The sequence below is a fragment of the Oryctolagus cuniculus genome, chromosome 18 (assembly GCF_964237555.1).
Source record: "Oryctolagus cuniculus chromosome 18, mOryCun1.1, whole genome shotgun sequence".
NCBI classification, from domain to species: Eukaryota; Metazoa; Chordata; class Mammalia; order Lagomorpha; family Leporidae; genus Oryctolagus; species Oryctolagus cuniculus.
The window spans coordinates 55166584-55187269 of NC_091449.1; the positions used below are offsets into that span (position 1 = coordinate 55166584).

Consider the following 20686-nt stretch of genomic DNA (forward strand, 5'->3'; position numbering starts at 1 on the left):
CGCCCCCCATTTTCTCTGGATTCTGAGACATAGTGACTCAAGAGCTGTCATTCCCAAAGCAAGCTTCTAGGTCAGTTTCTGAAACAATGAGAGGTAATTCGCTTTTTTTTCTCTTTTCCATTTCTGTCTGGAATTTCAAAAGAAAATAATCTGAAAAACTCAACTAATCCTGAGATCCAAAAGAAAGGAAGAGAAATAAAAAGATGCATTTTCCAAATGGGAGAGGGAGAGCGCGCCATCAGCTTCCTCCCCCCCACCATATCACACTCCTCCTTTTAAAAACTGTTTTTCTCCCCAGCCACCTCAATACAAGTAAAATTCCATTATAAAAAACTCCAAGGACAGCTAAACTATTTTTTGTGGTAGAATTTTGTTAAACTGAGTTCATGTCTAGAATTTATATTTTTACTCTGTAGGAAATGAGGAGAAATAGCTACTAAAGTAAGAGAAAGAAAACGAAAGAGCTTGCATTTCTGAGGGGGCAGAAAAAGCAAAGGAAGACGTCCACTGGTGGGCAATGAGCCTTCAGTATTCTGGCCCCTCCCCCTCCCCGCGCCTTCCCTGCGCGTGGCAACACGCTCCACGGGACGCTCCTGCTACGACCTGGCACAGGCCAGTCCCGGAAGTGCAGGGAAGGCGGGAGTGGCTCTCTGGTGGTTTCTGTTATGACACTTGTTGTCTGATGGTGCCCTTTTGACCACGTCCCCCAAACTGACTTAGAAGGGTTTATTTTCTAGAGAAAATCAAGCTGAAATATGTGGTACTAATGAAATTGCTTCCTACTACTGGCTTATGGCCTGTTTATACAAACCAAAGTTCAATGTCATTGAAATCCCCAGTCCAGTCTACTGAAATTAAAAATGTATCTAATATAATAGATATAATATAAACAGAATGACTTCAGATACACTGGTCAAAGGATAATCTACAGACCCTGTGAATGCTGTACACTTTTTAAAAGTGGTCTTTCATGGTCTTCCTGGGATGATTACATCAGAGCAAAGCAGGCAGTGAGTTGAGGGGAGTGAAGAGGTAGAAAAGCGTCCCTGATGTCACCAGGCAGGCTGGCTGTGAGAGCAGCAGGCAGAATACCTAACTGAGGAGAAAAGGCACACTGAAGGGGTGTGTTCTCCAAAGACCAGAGGAGGGTTAGGGAAGCAGAGTGCTGCCTGCCTATAATTCTTTAAGAAATAGCCAAAGAAGTGCATTCCTCCAAAATAATGTGAACAGCTGATATTAAAAAGAGATTATTACAACACCCTTTTATGATAAAAACAAATGGCATAGAAAGGAAACTCCTCAACATGATAAAAGCTATCTATATGAAAATTCACTGCACTGGTGAAAGACTAGAACTTATCCTCTAAGATCAAGAACAAAGCAAGAAGGGCCACTGTCACCACTCCTACTTGCAGAGCACTGGAAGCTCCAGCCAAATCAATTGGACAGGAAAGAAAATCAATAAATATCAAAGGCATCCAAATTAGGAAGGAAAAATTAAATTATCTCTTTTCACAGATGACTTGACTTACATATAGAAAACCCTAAGATTCTATACAAATAATAAATGATCTCAGCAAAGTAGCAGGATACAAAGTCAACAACACATAATTCAGTTGCATTACTGTATACTCTTATCAACAACGAACAATCTGAGAAGGAAATCACACAAAAAAATCCATTTATAATAGCATAATGGCAGCTGTGTCCCTCCCTGCCACCAGCCCTCTTAGAGCTAAGGTTCTAGGAAAAGACATCCAAAGTGAGCCCCTCCTCTCTATCATTACAACTTAGGGCAAAGGAAAAAGGAAGTCAGAAATGCAATCACATTTTACAAATAATAAATTTATTCCCAAATCCTGAATTATAACCAAGTTACAGTTGCTTCTAGGTCTATTTGCTGCTTTACACAAGGATTAAAAAAGACGTGGGCACAGCGCACTCCCTCATACATTAAGCGTGCTGGGGATGGACTGTGTGCACCCAATGGCTCCAGCCACCTCCCACCATTCCAGTAGCAGCTCAGCCACTCTGAGACGCTGGCTCCTTCCAAGCTCCCACACTGAGGAGCTGCGGTTTCCTCTGTGGCAGAGCCGGGCCTGCCAGGAACAGCCCCTCTGGGGGCGTGATGTACACAGATGAACATCCAGAGATGAAAGTCTTTGTCTGCAGCATCCAGGCGCTCCCGCCAGAGCACTCAGGACCCAGCACCCGTCAGCCATCATCTCCCGGAAGCCTCAGCTTAGAGCCCAAAGCGGGCTGGTGTGCGGCGAGGGGTCATGGGCTCCCCCTGCTCTTTCCGACCTGGAGTATAGATCTTCGTAGACCTAGAGGCACAGAAAGAGGGATTAGGAACACACTGCTCCTCAGTCCAACAGGGAGCTAAGCAGGACAAGCAGCCTGAGGCCTTGTTGTATCTAGCCCAAGTGAGAGATGGTCTTGGGGCCAAAGGTTCTTACCCAACACACTCCCACCCTTCTTCCTTCTACTTTTTGACTGGGTATGTAATAAATGAAGCTCACTTCACTCTGATACCTATTAAGGAATATTTAAAATAGCTTTTTTAAACTTTTTATTTATTTGAAAGGCATGGCAAGAGAGAGATCCATGGATTCACTCCCCAAATGGCCACAACAGCCAGGACTGGGCCAGGCTGAAGCCAGAAGCTCCATCTGAGTCTCGCATGGGCGGCAGGGACTCAAGTACTTGAGCCATCATTTTCTGTCTCCCAAGTGTATTAGCAGGAGATTGGATCAGGAGCAGAGGTGGGACTTAATCCAAATATTCTACTATAAGATGCAGCCATCCCGAGCAGCAGCTTAACCTGCTGCACCTATCTGCCCCAAGACAGATTTTTTCTAACAATTCCTTTCATATTCTTTAGGTGGGTTTAGAAGTAGCTTCTTTCCAACTCACCAGACCACCATTGTAGCCATGTAATTAGAACTGCACCTGCTTCTGTCCAGAGTTCCAGGGAGGTATGTCGTCATTCTTGGGAGACCCTCAGACCACATCTAATAGTGAATGCTGATGAGATGACTCGCGGGGGGATCCCTAACAGTCTATGCTAACAAGATGAGTCAAGACAGGCCAGCCTGGCCAGAAAGACCAACCAAGTGTCAGAGTTGGGGCTCTGAGCCATGTGGTAACAGCCTGACCTCTTAGGAGCTGGAGACCACGTTCAACCACTTGACAATGATCCAGTCATTCATGCTTATGTAACAAAACCCCAGTAAATACTCTGGATGCTGACACCCAAGTGACCTTCCCCGACTGGCCTCGCCCAGTGGGTACTGTTAAAGGCCGATGTGTGAGAAGGCACCCGAGCCCTGCTGACACAGAAAGCGACTCCGCGGGAGCCCTCTCTCACCTGCTCCACGCAGCTCTCCCTGAGCTCATTCTGACTTGTACCCTTTTGCTACACTAAAACTAATGGTCCGTAGAGTGCTTTCCTCAGGTCTCTGAATCCTTCTAGCAAATTATTAAATCTAAGGGAATCCATCGGGATTCACAAATTTGTAGCAAGTTGGTCCAAAGTAAGAGCTGCCTCCCAACTGGCAACTGGTATTGGAAGTGAGAGCTGTCTTGCGGAGGACTGTACCCTGACCCTGCCAAGTCTGGCCTAACTCTGGGGTCAGCACAGAGGCAGAAAGCCAGCTCTCTACCCCCCTGTTCACTTGAGAGGTGTGAAAGGCCAGGCAAGAATGAGGGAAGCTTTCCAACCCCACGGCTTTGTCAGGAAGACGGCAGGACCCGCCCTGCCACCCCGCCCACAGGGCCTCAGCACAGGACAGCTGCAGCTGCAGAAGTCAAACCAAGCCTTTCAAACTGTCTGGAACGCCTCCCGTGCTTCCACGTGTGACTACCCCACGCAGAAGTCACTTTGACAGGTCACCTTTACCCAGTCACCTTCTCTTACATCAGGGCCTGGTGGCCGGCGGCCTCCCAGGGGCAAGAGCTCACCTCATACTGCCCAAGGGGCTGCGCTTCTCCTGCTCCTGCCGCCGGGCTCGCAGCTGCTCCTCAGCCAGGGCCATCTCCTCCTCCATGGCAGAGACTTCTTCTTTGGCCCGACGGCGATTCTCCTAGACAAGGGGGATGGGAGTGGCTGAGTCCACCAGGGACCACCAGGAGACCTTGTCTGCACTCATGTTTCTGCCGTGAACAGGTGCTACGATGACCACGCCAGCTCTAGAGGAAGTGGCCACTCGGCTCCTGCCCGCAGCTGAGATCTGCTGTTTTCACAGATCCATTCCAGGTGCTGGATGATTCTGTCTAACCAGTCATGCCTCAATTCACTTAAGAACTTAGTTTTTCACCAAGTTCACAATGTCAGGAAGACATTACCACCTGGCAGGAAAGGACGAACTGAAGAAACGTGCAGGCCCAGTGTGGGGAAGCCCATGCTAGAAGGGACAAACAAATTCCCGCAGCACTTGGCAACCCTAAGGATGGATCCTAGCAGCAGTCGTCAGTGGACGTGACAACCTCAAGATGGAGTGGCAGAGAATTGAGAATGGAGGGACTAGGCTGACATCCCTGGATGTCCTCTGAAAGGAAGTTCACAACACCACGGGCATGCATCTTTGCCCGACATCACTGAACCATACCTTACCAAGCCTTTAGGTTACAGTAGGTCACAGAAAGTACATGCAACAGAGGCACAGGTTAAACACCACCATGAAGAAGCCCTCAACCAATTACATCAGTATTCTATAAATGACCTGATTACTCCAATAAATCAATGTCATTTTTAAAAAAAGGACAGGGTGGAGCCTGTCCTAGAATGAGAGAACATGCATAACCAATGGCAACGTTCAGTTCCTAATTCAAGCCAAGTGAGTCAGAAAAAAAGGGTAATCTGAATAAGGTCTAGAGAGAGGTGACACTGAAGGTGCATCTTGTTGGGGGTCATAACGTCCTTTCAGCCAGAGACTCACGCAAGTATTTATGTAAGAAACAACATGGCATCTGAGAGAAGCCTTAAGATACTCCAGGAAACTAAAGCAGATATGGCTGGGAGTGAGAACATGTGAAGACTGACTGACAATTAGGGGGGCAAGGTGACAAATCCAGGGTGGCTCATTACACTGCTTTTTTCTACTTGCATGACTATTTGGACTTTTCAGTAATTTCAATACATGAACTTCTTAAACTGTTTTCAGCCAACAGAGCCACTGGAGTTGGGTGGTTAAAGGAATCAGACCAGGCTGGCCAGATCCCAGTTTTCAGGTTTGAGAGAGAAATAAGGGGTCAGATGGTGACGAGCTGAGGGACAGTCAGCCCCATGGGCAAACGGTGCCTCCATGGCAAGCACAGGGTCTTACCTGTCTCGACTTGCCTGCCTGTTTTACACTGTAGAACATCGGGCCCAGCTCTGCCAGCCACTCTCCATCCACGGCCGTCACACACTGCATGTACTCCTGCAGAAACAAGGGCAGTAAAGTGGAGGTCACGGGAGGGCCAGTGTCCCTCCTAGAAGGTTCCACAATGAGGAACCATACGAAAAAGGCCCCAGCCTTGGCCCTGCAGGGCTGAGAAAGGCAGGAGAAAGGCCCAAGCAGTGGAACTGTAATCCCATTTCCCATCCAAATTCCTCCACACTTGAGAAAACACACACCCCACTCCCCGCCCCCAGTAGTGTCTGAGAAAGGGCCAAACCCTTCTGATGACACCAACAGGGGTGGCCCAGCCCAAGCAGCAAACAGGAAACAACCCTGCAGGCTCCACTGAGGCCTCTGCATTCTACAGGCTCATCTGTAGATGAGCCAAAAACAGTTCCCCAAAATCCCAGCTGAAAACCAACCCCAGATGCAAAGCAATGCACAAGGCCTCAAGTCTCCTAAGCCCAAAGTTCGTGGCCCAGTAGGTAGGCCTGTGTATGGGAACACCTTGGAAAAGCCTCACCTTGGTGGTCATGACCAGCTCATGGTACACTATGTAGTCTGGGGTGTAGCCCATTCCAAAGAGGGAGCTGGTGGGATGCAGGTGGCAGGGCATCCCCGTGCGGATATTCACATACTCCCCGATTCCCTAGGAAAGACAACAGGTGGCCATGTCAGGAACAAGTGGCCTGATTGGGCAGCTGCCCCATCATTTAACACCATCCTCACACAGACTTTGGAGGAAGCCCAGCCCTGCAGAAATGCACCATGAGATAGGAAGAACTTTGTCCTCATCCAGGTATCAGCCAAGAAGGTGCCACAGTCCCACCAGACGGCCAGAGCTCACCTTGAGCTTGGCTGCCTGATGAAAATAGGCCGCACAGATGCACTTCCTGACAATGTCCCAGTCCGTGCCACACGAAGCCAGGCTCATCCGCTGCTGCACCATGATGTCCTTGAGTTGGGCCCTCACCTCGCGGACCTGCAGCATGACGAGGAGGCCAAGATGGAACCCTCCGTGCCCCACCCGCCACCCCTTATCCTGACATGCTGCCATCTGGGTTGCAGTCGCCCACCTTCCGCATGGCCTTGGCGTGGATGAAATGGTCGTTACACCAGATGGTGGAGTAATTGTTGTTCTTCCACTGCAGGTAAACGTTCAGGTAGGTCAAGTGATCACTCTCGGGGACAGCGAACTTCTCCCGGATCTGATCGCTCTCCTCCTCGCGGCCCTAGCAAGGGAAAAGGAACTTTACCCTGAGCACGGTGGCGTCCAGCCTGCTCAGCACACCCCTAACCACACAGGGGAGAGGAGATCATTTACAATGAAAGATTTACTCTCTGACGTGAGGGCTCAGGCACAAGCAAACGAAAGATAAAAGATGCTCTTGCGAAGTTCCCCATGGCTCCCTGATCCAGTCCATCTTTCCCTTCCCCCACCTTGCTAACGGCCGACAGCAAACTCAGTCTCTGGAAGCTGATTCCTGCCTCTCCACTCCATTTCATGATGCAGAGAGCAGCTCTTCCCCTCTTAACCCTCACAGGGCCGGCCGCGGAGACAACATGGATGCCCCACCTTGGGCCTGTAGAAGATGGCGGGAACCGAGAGCATGGAGACGATGAGCAGGATCTCGGAGCTGCAGCCCATGTCACAGGACACAATGAGCATCTTGGACAGGGCTGGGTCCAGCGGGAACTCCACCATCAGTCGCCCGGTGGAGGTCAGACCACCTGGAGAGGAGCACACCCAGATTCAATGAGACAGCAGACGAGGAGCACCTCAGGCCAGCACCAGTGCCCACCAGGCCCCACCAGCTCCTGGGGCTGCAACACCTGTGTTGTCCAGGGCCCCGAGGATCCAGAGCTGATACATGGAGTTGAGCATGTTGTCCTCTGGTGGCGGGTCCATGAAGTGGAACTGCAGCAGGTCCTGCACCCCCAGGGACTTGAGCAGCAGCACCACGTTGGCCAGGTTGGTCCTCTGGATCTCAGGCACAGTGGTGGTCAGGAGCTCATTCTTGTAGGCACTCTGGGTGTAGAGCCTGCGAGGGAGAAGACCCAGGTTCCGCTACACCTGCCACAACGCCGGCCTGCTCAGCCTCGGAACCACACAGTGGAGGATCAACACCATTCTCACTTCTCACCAGCACTGTGCTCCCCACCAGCCAGCACAGATGAAATCCTACAGGCAGGGACAACACTCACTTCTTCTCCCCACCCCCACTTCCTTCAGTCATTCCTTTCCACCTAGACAAAACTCCTTCTTGCAATCCAACTATTTTGCCAATACCACCAACGTGCTCATTTCATTTCTGGAATCAGTAAGTCTGGAACTAGAATTATGGCAAGATTTTATTTTCTTATTATCTGTATGGAATTCCTGTAATGTTATTTTTAAAAGTCAAAACAAAAAGGACAGGCAAATGACACAGAGGCACGACATGCTTAGGACGCCCATATGCCCTATCAGAGTGCCTGGATTCAAATCCAAGCTCCACTTCTGAGTTGAGCTTTCTGCTAATGCAAACCCTAGTAGGCTGCTACCCACACAGGAGACTTGGATGTCGTTCTGGTCTCCCAGCTCAGTCCTGGCTATTGTGGGCATTTGGGACGTTAAAACACCTTCTGTCTACTTCTGTCTCTGCCTTTCAAGTGGAAATTGAAAATACAAATAAAGAAAAAGCAAAAAGAATTGGAGAAGTCAGAGAACCAATGATGTCACTGGCTGAGCTCCACCCTCTGGGAGGCGCCACTGCACTTACTGGTCTTCCACTACAGGAACGCCCACCTAGGTCAGCCTCACTGCTCAGAGCTCCCCAGACTTCCCCTTCCCACAGCAGCTTATGATAAGCAGCCCCAGCCTGGGGATCACCTCCAGGGCCAGCATCCCACCCGCTCCAGCCTGGGCTCCACTCAGCAACCCCAGTGCTGCCCAGAAAGCAGGCTGACTCAGGACTCCTACCTGAAACACTGACCTGGGCCCGTCCTGCCAGCTCGCCCCGACCTCTGGTTGGCATTGGCCTGGCTGATGGGGTAAATCTGCAGAGCATCCATGCCAATCCTGGGGTTGAAGACCTAAGAGGGGCAGTGAAGAGCTGATTAAGGACAGGGCGTGGGCAGAAAGGGAGGCAGCCCTGAGACAAAGACAACCCCTGGCTGCCACACCTCGCAGAAGAAGCATCTCAGCAAGGCCAGGCAGCCATCCTGGAACCAGGAGCCTCAAGCAATATTCCTATAAAAATCTACACAAGTTTCCTCCCTAAACTGCAGCTCTGTGACCTCTGAGTTATGTCTCTACTGAGTTATTTACAAGGTCTACACTGAGCTCTCACGAGGATTAAGTGAACCAAGTATATGGCAAAATCTGTGTCCACTGTCAGCCTTCTCACAGCCCCACCACCACTTCCATATGTGTCCCCAACCGTGGCCAAGGACTAGGGCCTGACTTCCCAACCTCCATGCTGAGTTGGCTTTGAGTGGAGACCCAGAGCCCCTCCCTTACCTTTAATTTGCAATAACCAGAATCGATAACAAACATGATTCCGTCAACAGTCAGAGAAGTCTCAGCGATGTTGGTGGCAACGATACACTTGCGAACGCCATCCGGAGCCTAGAGCCCAGCAGAACATGCAGGGAGAGCAAGCCGAATCTCTCAGGATACGAAGAGCCACGAGGCAGGATGTCAAGCCCACCGCCCTCCCAGGAAAGGAACACCCTCTCGGAGACACCCAAGGTGAGAGCCCAGAGTGTGTGTTCCTGCTGTCGCACCTTCTGGAAGATCTTGGCCTGGAGGTCAGAGGGCAGCTGGGAGTAAATGGGCAGCACAGCCAAGGCGGGTGCGTTCTCCAGTTCCTCCAGATGCTCCACAATCTGGTCTGAGGTGACCTGCGGACGCAGGAGCCGTGAGACTGCCAAGCCCCAAACTCACGCGGCTGACACCTGCGCAGTCATGACCAAGGCACGTACCTCGATGTCCTCCTGGCCAGGCATGAAGATAAGGATGTCCCCTGGGGCCCCTGACAGGTGCACCTGCAAGGACTGCTTTACCGCAGCCTCCACGTAATCCTCCTGTGGGGTCTGAAACAGCGGGCAAGGAACAGTCAGCAGGACTTGGCAGAAACCCAGGCCGGGCATCCCTCTGGGAAGCCCACGCCCAGTCTCCTGTCTGGGTTCTGTGGCAGACTCTAGGGGTTGCCACACCAATGCAAAGGCCTGGCTGTGAGGGAACAGCCTAAAGCAAGGAGTCCAGTGTTTCCCTAGGCCTGTACTTCTCCAAAGACACAATGAAACCAACCTCTCTCGGAGCACTGTCTAGTGACCTGGAGCTACAGGCTGTCCCTGTATCTTCCCCAACTCAGGACCCTACCCACCCCAGCCTCTAGCTGGCTTCTCTTCAGAGAGGAGCCCAGCACAGAAGGGTCAGCTCAAACAATGGAGGCCTCAGTACCTTGCTGAAGAGGATGTCAACAGGGAAGGTGCGACCAGGGATGTGGAAGATGGGAACGTTCCCAAAAAAAGCAGCAAATTTCTCCGCATCCATAGTGGCTGAAGTGACGATGAGCTTCAGGTCTGAGCGCCGAGCTACAACCTAAGACAAGAGGTGGCTCAAGGGCTCCCGCCTCACCAACACTGTCTTCCAAGTAACTCAGAAGCCAAGGCTGACAGCCTGGCATGTTGCGTTCTTAACGTTCCTGAAGACTGAAGTGCTGGAGCCACAGCCACGAAAACCACAGGTCGCTCTGCTTAGCAAGGACACTGTAACCCAGGAGCTAGGACTGAACCCAGAAACCCAGAGGCCTTGGAAAACCCAGGCCGCTCAGACACCCCCTTGGCATGCGCAGGCTAGCCCCAAGACACCAAGTGCACCAGGGTCACCAACCACTGCCGTGCACTAGCCAGAGTCCCACGGGTGCAGGGGGACGGAGCCACGGGCCTCACCTCCCGGAGCAGCCCAAAGAGCACGTCGGTGTTGAGGGAGCGCTCGTGGGCCTCATCCATGATGATGGCACTGTAGTGGTCCAGGTCAGCTTCGCGCAGGGACTCTCGCAGCAGGATCCCGTCAGTCATGTACTTGATCAAGGTGTTTTCAGAAGTGCAGTCCTCAAAGCGGATAGCATAGCCTACCTGGAGGCGAGAGACGGCTCAGAAGCCCCGGCCTCCAGCTCACCTGTGTTTGGGTCCAGGCCTTAGCAGAGCACACCCTCCAGCACAAATGGGGAGAAGCTACGCCGCTCAGCGCTCGCACTCACCTCCTCGCCCAGGCTTCCCCCCATCTCTTCGCTGACTCTCTTGGCCACAGACATGGCAGCCACACGCCGGGGCTGGGTGCACCCAATCATGCCATAGTCTGTGTAACCATCTTCATGCAGGTACTGGGTCAGCTGGGTGGTCTTGCCACTCCCCGTCTCCCCAACCACAATCACAATGCTGTTGTCTCTATGGGGAAGAGCGGGCACAGGGCCATCAGCCTGAGTAGAAGGAAAAGTCTGGGCTCCAAGAAACCTCTGCCTCCTCCCCTCCCCAGGGCTCCCCATAGTTAGCCAGGAGCAGGCCTGGCTTCCAGACAAAGGCTTCACCGGGACAAGGGCCTCTTATAGAGACACCACCTGACACGTGTGGACTCCAGTGAGATTTACCCAGCTGAGCTGAGACATTTGTTACTTTGTCCAAGGTAGCCCAAGCCTCTCAGGGTGGGGGCTCCTGAGTGAACGCAGGAGCAAAGGGGACTCCGGCGGAACACTGGCAGCCCAGGGCCCTGGCGGAATCACCGGATGATAGTGAGGAGCTCCTGCTGCACGGCGAAGATGGGCAGGTACTGCCTCTGCTCCAGGATCGACTTCTTCTTGGCAAAGTCGCTGCTGGCTTCGCTCTTTTTCTTCATGTGATTCGCAAACTTCTGCTCTGTCCTGAGAACACAGGGCAGCCTAAGCACCTGCACACTGCCCACCCCGCGCTTCCTGACTGGGTGACCGCCCTTTCCCCCACACCCAGGAACGAGGCCCACTTCCACAGGCAGCAGGAAGTCTTTGAGACGTCAAAGCAGCCAGGTAACCTGAGACTGGAACTGCTGTGCGAGCATCCATCACCCACAGGTCAACACCCCAGGGGCAAACAGAGCTAAATGCAGCTCCAAGGAGGTCAAGCGGGCAAATCCTCTTCTCTAAATGGAGCGTGAACCGAAGGGAAGCGCAAGTCAATCTCCAGGTCACTGGCTCTAGAGGACACCCTCAGGCAAGTTCAGCACCACACCTGAAGGGAACAGTTCCTCCTAACACTGAGCTGAAATCTGACTACGGGCCCAAAACTCACCTTCGCACACTGCACACCGGAAAGGCACTTGGCAAGCTGGCCAAGAGCACACGCTCCAAAGTGAGAGACTGGGTGTCACCCTAACTCTGCCGTCCACCAGGGGGCAACCTCAAACCACTGGCATAACCTCCCTGGGCCCAGGCGGAGGGAGCTCCTACAGCTGACAGTGCTGTGGCAGGAGTAACATCCAGGAAGAGTTAAGGACGGCAGGAGACAAGCAGGAGGAAGATTCAGAGTGACAGTGTAGCGTGTTCCTACTCATGAGCCATGTGATTTTCAGCTCCCAGTGACTGCCCAAGCGCCCAACCTCCGGAGCAAGCCTGCTGCAGGCAGACTGCCCACCTGTAGTCCACCTTCCCATCTTCTGTCAGAGCTTTATCTGGCTCCTCCTCTTTCTTGACGCCCATTATATCTCCCAGTTTGGTCCCAGCCAGCTCCCAGTGTTTGTGCTGAGCCTGAAAAAGACAAGAAAACCATGTTGCCACCATCCTGTGCCGGACACCAGGCAACGGAAACAGTGCCAGTTGACACCAGCTTCACCCAGCAGCTGGTAAATCCCCATAAGGGTGGCCCTTAGTGGCCCTGAGCCCCACATCCCAGGCCTCGGGCCTGCAGCACCCAGTCTGCAGGCCTGGAGCTGTCATAAGCAGGACCTAATGGAGGAACGCAGCGCCCCCAGCTAGAGCAGACTCTTGCTCCACGGGTGTCCTAGCGTCCACGGTTAGGACATGCAGTCCACTGAGAGTTGTGCCAGCCCGGGGAGGAGAAACAGACCTTCTTGCGCTCCTTCTGCTCCCTGTGCTTCCGCACCGTCTGGCTGCCTTTCCGAGCAATGATGGCCAGGTCCGAAGTGGCGTCCTTGACTGGAATCACAGGCTCTGGCTGCAGGGGTGGCAGGAAAGGAAGTTCCCTGCTGATCAGGAACACCCACAGGAACAGCCGACTCAGAAAGAAAGGGGCCGCACTCCCCCGCTTCCCTTCTCTCTGTCTCCACTTCAAGCCTTCTGAGCTTCCTTCTCTGGGGCCAGGGCAACTCACCTGCTTGGTGAAGACGATGCGCCCGTCCAGAAAGGGAGGCACCAGATTGTGCACCATCAGATGCACCTTGGCTGCGTTATCCTCTTCAAAGTCCTCGTCCACCTCCAGCCGGTGCACCACCCCGCTGGTGAGCATGCGGTTCGTCTCCCAGCGCTCGTTATCCTGTGGGGACACAAGAGGAGCCAGTCTCAGACGGCAACCAGAAGGCTGGAAGGCCCCGAGGCAAGTTTACACTTCAAGTCCACGCAGAAGGGCCCTGGGTGGCTGCAGAGATGTCACAGGCCTCGGGATCCTACAGCTCCTTAGACAAAGGACCACTGATTCCCGAATCACCTGCAGCACCTCGCACCTCAGTCAGCACCTCTAGACAGACACACGTACGGCCACTGTCTCTAGCCCTGCTCAGACACACAGCGCAGGAAAGAGGCAAGTCCCACCACATCCATTCCACCAGCAGCACCGCCCAGGGAAGTGCTGCAGGAAGAAGGGAGCCGGGGGCTTCCCGAGTCACTGAGAGGCTGCACGCACCCCTTCCCCTCCAGGAGTAGCCTGATCTGGTCCTGCTGGCCAGGGGGACAAGCGGCTCTGTCACCACTTGAACGGGACCTGCTGCTTCTCCCACATGCCCGGGCTCCAGCTCTGACTCGCTGCAGCCACGGCCGCGTCACCTCATTGATCTGCCTCCGCTGAGCCGAAATGCGCTTCTGCTTCTGCTTGTGCAGATGCTGCTCCCGCCTCCGCACATAGTCCTCAGAGGAGTAGGCCAGGGGGTTGTGGAACTCATCATACCCCTCATCCATCATGTACCAGTCCCGGTCGGCTTGCTGTAGGGCATGAGAACAAGACAAGCTCAGGTTATGCAGAGGATTAGGCCCAAGGAGAGGGGGTGATAGTTAGAAGTCACTGGTGCTGCGGAGCAACCCTCGTGAGCCGCACAGGACGGGCTACCATGCTCCCACGCTCCCACGAGCCACCTGGGGAGCCAGTGGAGACCTGCCATGTTGGCAGCCCATCACAACAGCACTTCTTAGATCTACCACAGGGTGGCACCAGCACACAAGCAAAGTGAGGCTGCCAGACAGTGGGAGGAGTTCCCCTGCACAGAATCCAAGGCCTGGGGGTGAGCAGAGCTCAGCAGCCTTGAGCCTGATCTGTCCAGAATGAGCCACAGTCACACCAGGTGGCCACTCGAGGCCCCTGTGTCCAACTCCTTTCCCCTCCCTGACCCCAGCGGTGCTGCTTTACCCGCTGGTCATCCTCCCACTGCTGCCGCTCCTCTTCTGTGTCAAAGGAGATCCCTTCCTCCCCGTCCTCGCGTCTGCCTGAAAGAGAGCAGATGACGGGTCAGCCCACAGAGCGATGGCTCGGTGCCCGTGGCCACTGGCAGGCCTGAGTAGCTGCAAGCCCCAGAAGTGTGGCCTCACCAGGACAAGCAATCCTGCTTTTCTGCGTCCCCCCAGCCCTTACCTCTGCCCCTGGAGAGACGCGGGGTGGACCCCAGGTGTCTCCTGTCATCGGCCCACTCGTTGTACTTGTAGGAGGGGGTTGGCAAAGGTGTGTCGTCGGAGTACTTGCTCCTCACAGACCTGCAGGACCAGAGCAGGCATCACGGGGCAGCCTGGGCTGAGCCACACTGCTCTAGTCCACATCCTTTCACCGCCCAGAGACAAGAAGAGGCTGCACCCAGAACATCACCTGTCTCGATCCTGGGAGGACAGTCGATGGCTCCGCTCCGAATCCCGGTAGGAGGGCGTGGGTGAGGGCGATTCCCATTGCGAGCGCCTGGAGGAGCCGTAGCCGCTGTCCTCTTCCTCCCAGGTAGACCGTGAAGGGGTGGCTGCATCTGCAGCCCCGAGACACAGCCACAGGAAAGACCCAATTTAACTGGGACAGGGCTCCAGAGCCATTCAGCAAAAGTCAACCCCCAACGTACTGCTTCTGCTACTTACAGACCTGGCGCCTGTCTACCATGGATAAGGTGGTCTGAATTTTAACAGTCCTGCTTTCATTCTCATTTTTATTAAGCATGCTGTAAAATGTTTATATTAACTGTTTTTTGTTTTTTTTTAAGATCACTTAATTATTTGCAAGGCAGAGTGAGAGAGAGGGAGAAGGTCTGGAGGGTGGGAGAGAGATCTTCCATTCACTGATCCATTTCCCAAATGCCTTTAACAGCCAGGGCTGCGCCAAGCTGAAGCCAGGAGCCAGGCACTCCATCCAGGTCTCCCACATGGTGGCACAGACTCAAGTACCTGAGCCGTCATCCACCGCTGCCCAAGCACGTTAGCAGTCAGGAGCAGCGTAGCCAGGACACAGCACTCATATGGGATGCAGTCACTGCAAGCAGCAGCTTAACCAGCAGCGCCACAGTGCCGGCCCCTACAGTAATACTTTCCGGCCGGCACCGCGGCTCACTTGGCTAATCCTCCACCTGCGGCACCGGCACCCTGGGTTCTAGTCCCGGTCGGGGCACCAGATTCTGTCCCGGTTGCTCCTCTTCCAGGCCAGCTCTCTGCTGTGGCCCGGGAAGGCAGTGGAGGATGGCCCAAGTGCTTGGGCCCTGCACCCGCATGGGAAACCAGGAGAAGTACCTGGCTCCTGGCTTTGGGTCAGCACAGCACGCTGGCCGTAGTGTCCATTTGGGGGGTAAACCAACGGAAGGAAGACCTTTCTGTCTCTCTTTCTCACTGTCTAATTCTGAATTCTGCCTGTCAAAATAATAATAATAATAATAATAATACTTTTCCATTTACCTCTGCAAACATACCCTTCTTGGATATAAGGACTTCTTTTTTTTTTTTTTTTTTTTGACAGGCAGAGTGGACAGTGAGAGAGAGAGACAGAGAGAAAGGTCTTCCTTTTGCCATTGGTTCACCCTCCAATGGCCGCTGCGGCCGGCGCGCTGCGGCCGGAGCACCGCGCTGATCCGATGGCAGGAGCCAGGAGCCAGGTGCTTATCCTGGTCTCCCATGGGGTGCAGGGCCCAAGCACCTGGGCCATCCTCCACTGCACTCCCTGGCCACAGCAGAGAGCTGGCCTGGAAGAGGGGCAACCGGGACAGAATCCGGCGCCCCGACCGGGACTAGAACCCGGTGTGCCGGCGCCGCTAGGCGGAGGATTAGCCTAGTGAGCCACGGCGCCGGCCCAAGGACTTCTTTTTAACAAACCTTTCTCCTGCTCCCAGCTAGTCACTCTTCCCTGCCATTTAAAAAAACTGGTCATTCAGCAAACCAGCCTCTCACCTCAAAGGGGGCCCATCCCTCTCAATAGAGAGGTGCGCACCTGACTCTGAACCAGGTACCCCAAGAGTATCTGGGGGAGTCAGGAATTATGGCACTGCTTAGAAACCACGTGGCAGAGGAGCCACTCACTCTGCCTTGGATACACCTGGTCCCTCGCAGCCACCACAGAACACGGCTCAGACTACCTTTGGGTCGATGTCGTGGACTCTCTGGTTCATTTCTTCTCCTGCTGCGCTCTGAACCTCCATCTCGCTCTGATCTGCTGCTGTGCCTGCTTCTATCCCGCTCGTCTGTAAGAGTCACACTCAGAGATTAAAACCAAATGTCTACGCTAACACACACCCATCTGTACCCTGGAGAAAGGACAGGCCTCCCCACTCACTCACACGTGCAACCTGCACTGCTCTAATGCCACCAAGGGCCTCCTGACAATCCCATACTCCCATTCTCTCAAGGGGCAAAAATAGTTATTGGCTACAAAGTTTCAAACTCACAGTAACAGTTATTTTCCTGCAAGAATTCAAAAAGCAATACTTAAAAGTCTATAGCAAGTAGTTTTTTGGTAGTTACAAGTCTAAGCTGTAAGACTCAGACAATACTGAGCAAAGCCAGTGCTGAATTTTATGTCTGGCTTTGTTCCACGACATTGTTCTTTCTCTATCACTAACACTACTGTAACTCTGGTTTGGTACACATACCACCTGTTCTCCTGTTACCACAGTGTCCATAATAAAACAAGGACCACAACGCAAGCAAAGTGGCTATGCAAGGAGCAGCACTTTTCTTAGACTGCCTGCGACCCCCAATCCTGACAGGCCAAAACCAATCAGGCTGACACGATGCATTTACGTCTTATAATGCCCAGTGGTGGGTATTATAAAAACTCAGGCAACAGGAAAAAGGCTGAGCCGTTAATGGAAGTGCAAATGGACCACAGGAAGCATGCGGGACGGTTTACCTCTGTCTCTCTTGCGGTCATAGTCTCGATCCCGTGATTTCTCCTTCTTCCGATCCTTCTCTTCTTTGGACGAGGCATAGACACCATGTTCCCGCCGCTCCCGCTCTCTCTGCCGACTGCGTTCCCAAAATTCTTCACTCACACCACCTGGGTGGGATGGCGTCTCTACCCGAGCAGATCGGTAGTGTCTGAAACAGGAGAAGCTGGGTTGATTTTTGCGCGCCTTCCTTCTCTGCAGCCTTAGCAACTGGTACAGGGCCCTCCCTGGAGAAAGCCCCACCCCACAGCAGGGCCACACCAGACAGTGATCTGTCCTTTCCCACTTTACCTCCCAGACCTGCAGGCTTACTTATCACACACTACGCACTCTGGCCTCCACCATCCACACTTTAGCTGCCTTTGAATTCTGCCTTAAATCTGAAGAAAATATCAATCCCTACCTACTGTCAACATACAAATTTATAAAATCATGAAGCTCTAAATGCCCGACCAGGGACAGGCGTCTGGCCTTGGAGTTAAATGTCCAGCAGGAACGCTGACGGCTAAGACACGGGCTCCCCTTCTCTGGCCGGCTGGCCCGCGGGCCTTCACCTGTCCTTCCGGCCATTCCGGCCGGCCTGCTCGCCGCCCTCCTCCTCGGCGTCCTTCTGGTCTTCCTTGCTCTCTTCCCAGTCCTTGTAGGAAGAGATTCGGGACTTCTTCTTGTCCTCCCCATCGTCCCTCTCCTCCCGTTCCCTCCGTTTCAGGGACGCCAGCAAGTCCAGTCCCAGCAAGGAAGGGCGAGGGGCGGGGGTCTTGAAGACATGCTGTTCGCTGGCCGCATTTTTGTTCTTGCAGATGAGACCGCCAACCTGAGAGTCCAGATCAGTGCCCTCCAGTCGATGGATTGAAGCATCCTCACTACTGTCCTCCATCACAGCCCCGAGGTTTCCCTGGAAGGAAAACAAACTATCTGGTACAGGATATAAGATGGGAAAAGATTTGGCTACAAACAATATGCACAATTACAGGCATGTTGAGGTGGTTACCACTACCCACGTCCCTCCCAAGAACAAAACTTCCTTTGCCACATCTCGTCAAGATCTTTCCATCAAATCAAAGACAAGATCATCCTAGACCAACAACACACACACCAGAGATGCTCACACACACCCACTAAACACCAAGATCCAAGAAGACCTGCATCCAGGCAGGAGCAGACCTGGGGCACTAGAGCAGGACGACTCCTGTAATGCACACAGAGGGGAAATGCCAGTGGCTTCTGTCAGAGGCCTCAGGTAGAATCCAGGCTCCGGTCGTTTTCTACCTCTGTGATGGTAAACAAGTAACTCACTTTCTGGGGAGCTATAATTTTTCTCGTATATGCTTTTTTTAAAAATTGAGGGGCCAGCATTGTGCTGTAGTGGGTAAAGCCACCACCTGTGATGCTGGCATCCCATATGGGCATCGGTTCCTGTCCCAGCTGCTCCACTTCTGATCCAGTTCCCTGCTGATGGCCTGGGAAAGCAGCAGCAGATGGCCCAAGTGTTTAGGCCCATACCAACCACATGGGAGACCTGGATGAAGCTCCTGGCTTCAGCCTAGCCCAGTGATGGCTGATGCAGCCATCTGGAGAACAAACCAGCACGTGGAAGATGCGTGTGTGTGTGTGTGTGTGTGTGCGCACACACATGCACCCCTCACTCTCTGTAACTATCACTTCTAAAATAATTTTTTAAAAATTTATTTGAGACACAGAGTGAATGTTCCCATCCAGTGGCTCACATCTATTGGCTCATTTTCCAAAAGCCTCAAAGCTGTGCGCCAGGACTCAATCCAGGCCCCCACATCGGTGTAGACACTTGAGCCATCACTGCTGCCTCTCAGGGTCCACATTATCAGGAGCTGGAGCCAGGGCCTGAACCCAGGCACCCGCGTGCCAAGGCAGGTCCCAGTCAGCATCTCGACCACTAGGCCAAATGCCTGCCAGAAACATAAGTTCTGTATCTGTAAAATGGAAACAATTTTTACTTTATCTAATGGAGTTGTTACAAGAATGAAACAAACAAGGAGCTATGGAACCACAGTCACACAGGTGTCACCACTACATTGTTACTGCTCTGATACTAGGTACTGATCGAGTCCCTTGCCAGTTTTTTTATATGCGTTTTCCATCTTTCCTTCCTTTTAAACCACAGAGCCAGCACAGCAGATGCTGGGGTACAAGATTACTAACCATATTCTCCACACTTCAGGGACTTCTGGGGGAACAACTGTGTGTCATAGGACAACATTCCCTGTAAGCAGTCAAAATTGCTAAAATAACAATCCCTGTCACCAAAGATATTTTGAGAAACACTAGGTTAGCAAATGTGTTTCTGAAAATATGGAAGTGGTCGCAAGGCCTCCTGGAGCTCAGCTTGTTACAAACCCCTCAGGACCTCCCACTACTCACTCCCAGATATAAACATCTACAGTGGGCGTCTGGATAACCCTAATCCCAACAAGCAGGGAATCCGAGGAACTGTCAACGGGTAAGGCTACCCGGGGACTTTTTGCCACGCTCGAATTAACACGTAGCTCCTCACAGGAGTATCGTCGAGCGTCATACAGACACGGCAAGAAGCATGCATTTGCAAAACGCCGTGAGGCAGCACAGAGAAGGCAAAGCTGCACAGTGATGACATCTGCAGTCGCGTAAGGAGATCCGAGCAGAAAGGCAGGGAGACCCAGGCTGTCCTCGGCGGTGCGAACAAGGAAATACGCCCCACAATGCCCGTCTACGGAGCTGAGGGAGCCTCTTCCGTCTACTTGATGCTACAGCCCTTGTGCGGCAAAATAAACGTCTGATGATAGATGATGAATAGATGAATCTTATTAAAAGGAACAGTACCCCAAGCACTTCTAGAAACAGTAAAAGGTATCAGCAACACTGGACAAAAGGTCTGAACGAGAAGAGCAAGTAGGGAGTTAGACCAGGGATGAATTTATGGCAAAAGCGCCAAAGGGTACAAGAAAACCTGGATTTACTCACTCAACGATCATTCACGGAGTGCCTCCCTGCGCCCACCGCTATTCTAGAGAGAACAAAACAGAGAAAACTCCGCGCTCCGGGAGCCGACACAAAGGGCTCCGCTGGCGGAGACACCGCCGGGAGGGAGGAGGAGGCACACGGCTCGGCTCGCACCGTCTGCGCGCTGGTCCAGGCGCGGGGCGACCCCGGGCAGCATCCCTGGACGAGCGTGCGGCCGCGGCAGCCAGCCGAATCCGGCCAGTGCAAGGAGAAAGGCCGGGGGAGAATGAACGAAGCAGCATCCCCAGAGTGAGAAAGACAAGTTGGGTGACAGGGACGACAGGAACTTCCCAAGCCGGGGCCCGGACCCGACCGCAGGGAGCCGCCACGGCAGGCGAAGGGTAGATCAGAAAGGAAAAAGAGGCACTCACCTCCCCAAGCGCGACTCCTGGAGCCCTTCAGTGCGGGCTTCTAGCGCGCCAGCGGCGCCCCCGCTCGCTCGGATAGCCTCAAAGAGGCAAAATCCTCCCTGTAAAAGCGGCCATCATTGTCCCATAATTCCTTGCGCGGCCCCCTCTAGCCATCCAAGAATACCATAGAGAGCAGCCCGGAAAAGTCCTGTTCCTTCATCCAGGTGTGAAACGAATTGAGACCAGGTTCTCAGGGCTAGAGTGGCTTCCTCTAGAGCGCTGGTCAGAGACACTTCCGCGTCTCCTTGCGGCCAATCACGCTTAGTCTAAGAGGCGAAGCCCAGCCCTCCGGT

The 20686-nt window shown here is 53.2% G+C and overlaps 2 protein-coding genes across 4 annotated transcripts in view; one reads left to right on the forward strand and one right to left on the reverse strand.

The window, feature by feature from the left end:
* Positions 1–2210, forward strand: part of PMFBP1 (polyamine modulated factor 1 binding protein 1) — a gene marked incomplete in the record, with an annotated part of 50588 nt that extends 48378 nt beyond the window's left edge. The window contains 1 exon segment of the mRNA XM_070062687.1: positions 143–2210.
* On the reverse strand, positions 1825–20495 carry DHX38 (DEAH-box helicase 38). 3 transcript variants are annotated; one of them, XM_070062686.1, is made up of 28 exons: positions 20355–20488; positions 19945–19987; positions 17523–17863; positions 16932–17119; positions 16159–16263; positions 14427–14574; positions 14199–14317; positions 13977–14053; positions 13400–13555; positions 12732–12893; positions 12468–12575; positions 12036–12148; positions 11153–11290; positions 10634–10820; positions 10323–10508; positions 9832–9972; positions 9351–9461; positions 9153–9269; positions 8887–8994; positions 8347–8459; positions 7218–7426; positions 6961–7115; positions 6461–6616; positions 6232–6366; positions 5908–6033; positions 5328–5423; positions 3964–4085; positions 1825–2327 (listed from the first exon to the last, which is right to left on the reverse strand). In XM_070062686.1, the coding sequence occupies exons 3-28, from the start codon at positions 17843–17845 to the stop codon at positions 2243–2245; spliced, it is 3684 nt and encodes a 1227-aa protein (XP_069918787.1). In that variant the 5' UTR covers positions 17846–17863; positions 19945–19987; positions 20355–20488; the 3' UTR covers positions 1825–2242. The 3 variants fall into 3 exon arrangements, with proteins under 3 accessions (XP_069918787.1, XP_051702925.1, XP_017197819.2); XM_051846965.2 differs by lacking the exon at positions 19945–19987 and having other exon boundaries at positions 20355–20495; XM_017342330.3 differs by lacking the exon at positions 19945–19987 and having other exon boundaries at positions 17523–17883; positions 20355–20473.
* Positions 20496–20686: the final 191 nt, after the last annotated feature.

Excerpts from the sequence above, each read along its gene's own strand:
- DHX38 (XM_051846965.2), bottom strand. The coding sequence starts at position 17,845 with ATGGAGGACAGTAGTGAGGATGCTTCAATCCATCGACTGGAGGGCACT. Across the intron at positions 17,120-17,522 it reads CGGAATGGCCGGAAGGACAG|ACACTACCGATCTGCTCGGG; the intron begins GTGAAGGCCCGC and ends CTCCTGTTTCAG. Across the intron at positions 14,054-14,198 it reads GCGTCTCTCCAGGGGCAGAG|GCAGACGCGAGGACGGGGAG; the intron begins GTAAGGGCTGGG and ends GCTCTCTTTCAG.